Source organism: Octopus bimaculoides, chromosome 7 (assembly GCF_001194135.2).
Source record: "Octopus bimaculoides isolate UCB-OBI-ISO-001 chromosome 7, ASM119413v2, whole genome shotgun sequence".
In the NCBI taxonomy this organism is placed as follows: domain Eukaryota; kingdom Metazoa; phylum Mollusca; class Cephalopoda; order Octopoda; family Octopodidae; genus Octopus; species Octopus bimaculoides.
Window position 1 is genome coordinate 49,453,710 of NC_068987.1, and position 9,100 is coordinate 49,462,809.

The 9,100-nt window shown below is 39.9% G+C and overlaps 1 protein-coding gene across 4 annotated transcripts in view; it reads right to left on the reverse strand.

The window, feature by feature from the left end:
- The window catches only part of LOC106868487 (PDZ and LIM domain protein 3), a 185,070-nt gene extending 181,280 nt beyond the window's left edge, over positions 1-3,790 (reverse strand). The window contains exon 1 of one of the 4 annotated variants that reach the window (XM_014913788.2): positions 3,054-3,786. In XM_014913788.2, the coding sequence (XP_014769274.1) occupies positions 3,054-3,182 (129 nt within the window). In that variant the 5' untranslated portion in view covers positions 3,183-3,786. Of the gene's footprint in view, positions 1-3,053 lie in introns of all 4 variants that reach the window. The other 3 variants (XM_014913789.2, XM_052969628.1, XM_014913790.2) reach the window with 3 other exon arrangements.
- Positions 3,791-9,100: the final 5,310 nt, after the last annotated feature.

Below are 9,100 nucleotides of genomic sequence, written 5' to 3' on the forward strand. Positions count from 1 at the left end.
TAGTGCCAAAAAAAATTGGCCAAAATCAAAGGTGGGGGGTTAAAAAATCCTTTTACATTTTCATAAAAAGATGCCTCTCTCTACTACCCCCCCCCCCATCATTCCCATGGCTGTGGTGAAAAAAAATTGAGAAAATCCCCGTCAAAACGGAGAAAACCCAACTTATGTGGACGTTCTGATCCGAAACTCCACCGGCGTATCACTGAGTGCTTTACTTCCTTTTCGCTAAAATCGTTCCATATTCAGCTGGTATTCCTAAAATAACTGTAAGAGTCGCATTTCACTTTCGTTAATTCCCCAAGACTCGGATAATTTTCAGCATAACGCTTAAAACTGTGTACAGTGGTTTTCTCTTCGAAATCTGATGCATGCTTAGGACTAGAGTGTTTATAAAATATATCATTTGAGGATTAGAAAAATTTTCCCTTCCTATTTTATTTTCCGGAAGAATTGTAATCTACGATACTTTAAAACATTATTCACACTCACACAAAAGTGCTCGTGCTCGAAATAATGGTCAGGGAGAAAAATATCATTTATATACCACCTCTTTTCTCTCTCTCTCCCTCTCTCCACGCATACATATACACACATAAACGATATACCCACGTGTGTGTGTGCGTGTAAGTGAGAAAGAGAAAGTGAGTAAAGGAATGCGTGGGAGTGAATTTTACAAATTGTTGAAGTACGTGTTTTTTTTTACATAGGTAGGGAGAGATGAGATTTCTTCGCAGACATAAATGCATCATACATGCAAGGACGCACACACATACACAGACAAAACATATTAGGTTTGGTAGAACTGGAGAAATACAATTCAATACACGAGTATAGATATTATTTTTATTAGTTTTAGTTACTTTTAATTTTGAACTTTCTGCCGATTAAAAATTTTAAAAAGCATGTATGATTGTGTGTGTGTGTGTGTGTTTACATATGCACGGAGGAAAGCGCGTGGCTTAATAGTTAGTGTTGCACCTACGATCGCAAGATCGTAATTTCGATTCCTGAACCGGACGATGCGTTGTTCTTGAGCAAAACACTTCATTTCAGGTTGCTCTAGTCCATCCAACAGTAAACTGTAAGCCTGCGACAGACTGGCGTTTCGGTTAGAGGGAATGTTAGTCTGCTTGCCGTCATTCGAAAGCTACAGCAATGCGAGGAAGTGCATTGTGACCAGCAGTGTATAACAACATCCGAGCATATGGCCCGCATGTGGGTTGGAAACTCAGAAAATTTAGAAAACTTTAGTGTTTTAATGTACTATACTAGTTCAGGACTAGTAAGTAGCTCACCAGGTATTCGGCACACGGTCAAAAAGTCGGGGCTCCATTTCCTAAACTGGGGAGCGCTTTATGTCCTTGAGCAAAGCATTTTATTTTACGTTGCTCCAGTTTACTCAGCTGTAAATGTAACCCTGTCTCCCTTCAGCTGCTACATACTGGATGCTTTACAGGATGAGGGGCCCGAGAAGGTGTCTGTATCTGCTCACAACTACATAGGCCCAATAGCAATTATCACGTTACCAAACCGTCACTCGCTGGCGGTACTGCGTGTGCCCATCTATGTTTTAAAAGAATTTCAATAGTTATAAATACGTTTGAGACTGTCCCAATGACCTGAGATATATGCTATGGCTCTTTACGTTCTGAGTCAAGATGAAGATTGATTTTCATCCTTCGACTACACCCTCCTCTAAAAATCTGCTAGCCTTATGCCTAAATTAGAAATTCAGTATATTGTGGATCGAAAATGGTTAAAAATTGTTTTTCTTCAACGGTTCGAAATGAGTTAAGTAAATTGAGCCCTGCAAGTTAATTGTATGGAAGCCTGTCGGAGTAACTTGCTAAAGCAGTCTCTTGATTTCGCATCAACATTTAGCTCTTGGATGTCTTTAGCAAAATAGAGTGTTAGGGTCAGGTTTCTCTTCTGAAACAACCTTTCACCAAGTTGTCGTGGAGGCACAGAAAATAGTCAGAAGCGTTATACATTTCATCCTTTGCATATATCCTAAAAAGAATTAAATAAATAAACAACGGTACGCTAAAAGTTACTATTATAGTAGTTGCTGTTAAAATCTGTGATTTCTCCCTACACTTTCCAGTATTTATTTAAATTGGATATGACACAAACTACATGTCAATCAGATGGTGTAGTTGTCCTTACTTCGTCGACATGAGGGGGTAGGGTAATAATAACCCGCTTTTCATCCATCGGAGTACTAAGTACGAGATCGATATTTATGAAGTATACAAGATAAATTGTGCAAGAAGACGGAGACTCGACCAGCCGTCTGCACAATTTCCAGTAATACTAACACACACACACACACACAGAGTAAAGAGCAGAGAGGGGCCAAGCGGGTCAGTTGTGAGGACTTGGGATTTTGAGAAATGAGATTTACAGCCCTCGTTAAAGAATTATCTTTTAAAAAATTGTTCTTGCACTTTTAACCTGTTCTGTTACTCTTAAGTACACCATACACACTCCACGTATACATACCCTTCACTAATACATAACTCGCGCATATTCAACATTGATTATTAATAAAGCACAAATGAACAAATACAAATGGGGGCCTACATTTACATCTGGCTAGGGCCTACTACAAGCTTAGCACGGTCACCCTTCCCATGCATGCATGCATGTATGTATGTGCGTGATGAATATTGCAGTGAGACAAGTCCACAATCCGGTTTTAATTCCAAACAAGTTTGGTAAATAAATCTTTATATAACCGCTTGTGTGTGCGCGCGCACACACACACACACATGCACATAAATACATAGGTATATATATGCAACATACGTACATATGTTAGTATATATACATATATGTGTGTGTGTATTGTTGCATATGTGCGTGCAAGTTTATCACATTATTCATTTATGTTTGAATGAAGTTAGGTGTATGAATGTATGTAAGAATGACTAAATGGAAACAGAAAGTTAGAAAAAATGGATTTTAAAAGAATTAAAATATGGAAGGTAGACCAAAAGATAATTTTAGTAATAATAATAATATTTTTTAAAGAAAAAGTATTATGAACTCACAGATTGGATGGAGAGCGGTGTACTGAAATCAATTCCGCCTTGGAGTCGGAACCCCCAGGATATACCTCCATCTGCCCTTTTTAGGGAGATATTAAGGGTTCCAGCTTGTGCGTAGACTGTGTTATCCATTCCGGTTTAAAAGGACAGCCAACAATAAACTCAATAACAATAAAAGAGATCGCGAAAATAGTTTGAATTTCTCTGTATATATATATATATGTATGAGAGCTTAAAACTAAAAAATTATATTTGTTTTTCCCCCAAACAGAAGGAAAGGAAGGAAAAAGAGATTCGAAATTAAAATTATAGTGAAGCTCTTAGAAAAAATAACTTAATGACGACGAAAGCTTGATGTGTCCGTGAAGGAGGCGATCTGCTATGCTTTTCCTTTGAAAACCAGCAGCCAAGAAGCAAAAGCAAGCAACTTTTGTTTAATTTATTTGTTTGTTTGTTGTGTTGTAATATCGCTTTCTTTTGTTTTGATTTCTTCTTTCTTTCTTTCTCTTAGGAATGGTTGGTTGGCTGGTGATCGGCGAGCTTGTTTTTACAGAAAAGTTTCTAAATCTGCCTAACTATAACAGAAGGTGTATATAAATGTGTGTGTGTGTGTGTGTGTGTATGTATTACTGGGCTTATAAACCAAGTTCGGTGGAAAACAAATACACGCATATACCACCCTCAACTAGTTGTTGCGTGCGTTCATACTAGTTGGTGGGTGACGTCATTAAAAGAAAAAGGAAAACTGAAAGAGAAAGAAAGAAGAAAGGAATGTATGTGCGTGTTTATGTCTGTCTGTATTATTTATGTAATTATGTGTACATGCCTGTGTGTTTTCTAGCCCTCCTTTGTACAGGTTGCTGATTAAAGGACTTTATAAACCAGATGCATTTCGTTGTTATAGTTTTGTAATAGAGGCCGACTTTGGGAAGAGAGTTAACTTGACGTGAGGGTAAGACAGTGGCTGGGATTGAGAATTAATTAAAATTAGAAACTGTCTAATCCCTTTATTATTATATTTTGTTGTGTTTGTTGTTTATTGTTACAGTTTAACACGTCGAAAGAGGTCAGTAATAAGAGAAAGCAAATATTGTTTTTTGTTTTCTATTTTTACACGAATAAACTACATACACGACAGGAAAATTCTCACACCATACGATTGATTTTGTTGGAAATTTAAACACTCATACAATCACACACACGTATACACCAGAGATAAATATCAGTTTGTCATATGGAATAAACACATACATACACGCACGCACGCACACACACAGACACACACACACATACATATGATTCCGAGCTTGTTAGGCAGAGGTTGATAAACCGTGGCGGGAGGGTGATAGTGAGGATGAGCTCTCATTGCTTAAAAATATTCCTCGTGAGATGCGTTTCAGATAACCCCTGGCAACCAAGTCCAACTCATGCCTTCTCGTGCGGCTTAACATTCAAGCCCGGCGGACTGTCCCTACTGACATGAGAAGAGGCATAGGCAGGTTCTGGTGCCTTCAAAGTAGTACTCCGGATAGATGAAACTTCTCAATCTAGGAGGGCAATCCATCTAAGAGAAGGCATACTGACATTAAACCTCCACCTCCTGTGGCTGCACCTGCTTAAAGGAAAGGCTATGAGAGTAAACTTTGGGGGATAAATCCAGTGCCGGTGTCCCTAAGACAGCTCAATGCGATATCCAACTTCATTCTAGCAACTACTGCATCCCCCACTAGTACCAAGTCCTATTGGCTCCAGCCCATCCCTCACTAGTACCAAGTCCTATTGGCTCCAGCCCATCCCTTGGACACCACCGGTGGCAGCAGAGAGGGGAAACATGCTGCATGGCCAACTGCTGATCTCCCATAAAACCCTGCCGAGGCCTGCGCCCTGGAATGAACACTCCAGTGTCATTTCACCATGATGGCAAAATATGAAAAGCAGCAGTCCACCAGTTATAAGCCTGCATATGATTGGCATGGGAGCAAAGTGTCAGGGGCTCCTTTCAACAGAGGGAGAGGCCATTGTGCTTCACTGGACAGCTACTGCCTGCCTCAAGCTAGGCAACCCCCCAACCAGTTTAGGTACTGTCCCATCACAGCCTGCTTACTCCACTGGGTGCATGAGGCTTGGGGACATTAATATACTGAATCAGGGACTATAAACACTGTACCAAAAAAAAAAAAGCATTAAACAAACTAAATGTAAGAAACAAGCATTTAGACTTGGATATTGAAACATATGGACCATGACAACTGGTCTGTCAGAAGATGTTCAAAAGATCAACGACACATGCAAGACAATAGTGATCAACAATGAACTGCTATGACTTTGAGTGGACATTGCAGCACTCCAGGAAACATGACTCCCAGATTTGGAGACCCTTCATGAAAGAGAATATACCTTTTTTCTGGCAGGGTAAAGGTATAGATGAAGCCAGAGAGCATGGTGTCAGCTTTGCCATGAGGAATTCGCTGCTGAAGTTTGTGGAACTCAGCAGCTACGGTCCAGAGACGGTCTCACTCTAATTGCACACTTCAGATGGGCCTGCTAACCTTGTCAGTGCTTATGCCCCAATCCTCTATTCCACACAAAACAACAAGGATAAGTTTTATGGTCAACTCTCAAAGAAAATTCAGGGGAACCCGAGGGAGAACAGCTGGTGTTACTTGGCAATTTCAATGCCAGAGTGGGGACCAATCACAACTCCTGGACAGCATGTCTGGGATGGTACAGGTTTGGCAACATGAATGAAATGGTTGCTTCAGCTCTGTATGTCTCATGGGTCATGTGTCACCTACATCTACTTCTGGGTCAAAGCTCAACACAGGGTTTCCTAGCATCATTCTCACTTAGGACACTGGCACCAGCTAGATCTGATCCTCACAAGGTGCAACCACCTGAGGAACAAGCTCCTAACTCAATCCTTTCAGAGTGCTAACTGTGACACAGACCACTCCCTAGTTTGCTACAATTTCAAACTCCAATAAAAAATGATGCCCTGCACCAAGCCTCCAGGTAAGCAGTGTATCAATGTTACTGCAACCCAGTAGTCAACCAAGGCAGATGCATTCCTCAAGTCACTGGAGGACACCCACCCTACAGGCCCACTAGAAGGTAATGTTCAGAAGACGTGAGATTATCTCAGGGACACCGTTGAGGCACTATACTGAGGGAATGGGCAGGGGGAAGAATGACACAAGACTGGTTTGAGGCAAATGCAAAGGAGCTCAATGTGCCCATGGAGGAGAACTGCATTGCCCTGTTGAAATACAAACACCAACCCACCAAGGCAATGCTGCAAGCATTGAGAACAGTAAAGAACAACATGCAGAAGACAGCAAAAGGCTGTACAAATAACTACTGGTTACAACTATGCAAAAGCATCCAGCTGTTGCTTGACATGGGTAACATTCACAAAATACAATAAGGCATCAAGAAAGCCCAACCCAAAGAAAGAAAGCTCCACTCAAATGTATAACAGGGGAGATCATCAAGAGCAGTTGGAGAGATGGGTGGAACGTTACTCCAAACTCTACACCAAGAAAAACAACATCTTGGACAGTACACTAGACACTGTGGAACATCTACCCATCATGGAGGAGCTGGACACATTGTTAACTGCTAAAGGACTGAGTAGAGCCATTGATGGCTTGGCTATTGAGGAGACATCCCACCAGAGGTCATTCTCACTGTTAAGCATCATTGGGAAGGTCTTTGCATGTGTGGCCCTGAACAGACTACAGAAAATCACTGAGAGGGTATATCTCAGTGTGGTTTCAGGTCTAAATGCTCCACCATCAACATGATCTCTCTCAGAAGAAGAGCCATCAAGCTGAATGACACCTTTCATATCTGCATGAAACAAGTAGACCATCCTGAGAAGTCTTGGAAGATAGCCAATCTTGGCAAGGAATTTGAACAGGTTGTCACTACTAACTAAGTTGAAAGCCTTCATTGAGGTCAGTGAAGGTGATGGTGAGGGGTTGCCTTTGCTCTCAGCATTTCTTCTCAAACCGTTCTGTGTTCAAATTCTGCCGAGGTTGATTTTGCCTTTCATCCGTTTGAGGTTGATAAATTAAGTACTAGTTGAACACTGGAGTCAATGTAATTGACTAGACCTCTCTCCACAAATTTCAGGCTTTGTGCCTTTAGTAGAAAGGATTGTTATTATTATATATATGTGTAAGGTGGTGAGCTAGCAGAACCATTAGCATGTTAGGCAAAATGCTTAGTGATATTTCGTGTCTTTATATTCTGAGTTCAAATTCCACTAAGATCAACTTTGCCTATCATCCTTTCAGGGTCAATAAAATAAGTACCAGTCAGGTATTGGGATCATATATTCAACTTAGCCCTCCCCACAAAAACTAGTATCCTTGTGCTAAAATTCGAAACCATTATTATATATATGTGTGTGTGTGCATGTGTGTCTTTTTATTTAATAATATTCTTTCTAGAAGAAAGCAGTCAGTTTCTAATGAAGAAACATCATTGGAATTTGGATAACCGTAGTGATAATTGTTATAGTTTGAACTTCAAGAAAATCTTGCATATTTTTATTGTTTCACTTACAAATTGTAACTATAAAGTTTATGGTAGCCAGACTCTTTCTTTGCTTGAAAATACCTTCTTCAAATTATGACTTATACATCTACTAACTTAATTGGGTGTGCCACTGGTTGAATGTAAATTTATAATCAGGGTAGAGGATTTGCAGATTTCAATGCAGTTGTCCATAGGTAATCTCTGTCTCACTGATTTTGGAAGAGTTCACATCTGCAGGATAACTTAATCTTTATTACATTACTTTTCTGTCCCAAGTAACTATGTCAGGCTGGTTAGGTTTTGCATAAGGTAGAAGTTTCGACGAGAATGTTCAACCAATATTCCTCATAATGATATATGCAGAGGTGTTGTTTATATTTATCTCTGGCAATCTTTTCTGTGGGAAGTGTATATTGTCTTATATATGTCAGTATTCATATATATGTACAAGTATATACAATGAGCTTCTTTCAGTTTCCATTTACTAAATCCACTCAAAAGGCTTTGGTTGGCCCAGGATTATAGTAGACAACATTTGCCCAAGATGCATGCCAGAACCCAAGATGACATGGTTGGGAACCAAGCTTCTTGACGACACAACCGTGCCTATACCGATGTATATCTGTGTGTGTGTGTATGTATATATATAATGTTGACTGAAGCTGGTGCATTATGTAAAGGTTATCTTACAAAACTACAAAAAATATGCATAGTAAATGCATTCAAAATATCATATATACATATGTATATGATGATGGCGATGGATTCTCTCGCTGTAAACAACAAATGAGGGTTCAGTAAAATAACGTGGTAATCATGTTCTATGGACATGAATGTGTCTCTTGGACTAAAGGGAACAAGTCAAGGGCTCATTTTGCTCAAGTGCTTGTGAATCATTTACTATGTGTTTTCTCGAGTGGACAGCAAGACCTGCTTTGCTTCATGCCACAAAGTCATAATGACAGGTAAGGTTTCCATTTAGAGGAGCAGCATTTTGCCAGCATGCCTTCATGCTTGCATGAAGATGGTTCCGATGTTGGAGTCAACTTTGCTCAAAACTTTGAACTGAGGAGAAGTAGGACTGGTACCAGGTCCAGCGTTCTGCTGCTTTGTTATCCTAGGAAGAAAAGGAGAAGTTGCATCACTTCAGATTGTCTTTTAATTTGTCTTTGAAGCACAAGAGTGGTCTTCCAACTGACCTTCCTGTTGGGAATTGGCCAAAGAGAAGTTGCTTTGGTATTCTGATATCACTAATACATGAGAGATGATCTGACTATCTAAGCTGTATTTTGATGAGAATGGCTTCAATGCCTGATATGTTGCATTTTGTTTGCACCTCACTGTTATGAATATGGTCACTCACATATGAAAAGCATCAAACTGATTGATGTGCTTTTGGTACAGGGTCCAAGATTCAGCACCATAAAGCAATGATGTCAAAACCACTGACTTATATATATTGACTTTCACCTTCAGTGATATGTCATGGCTGTTCCAAAACCTGTGAT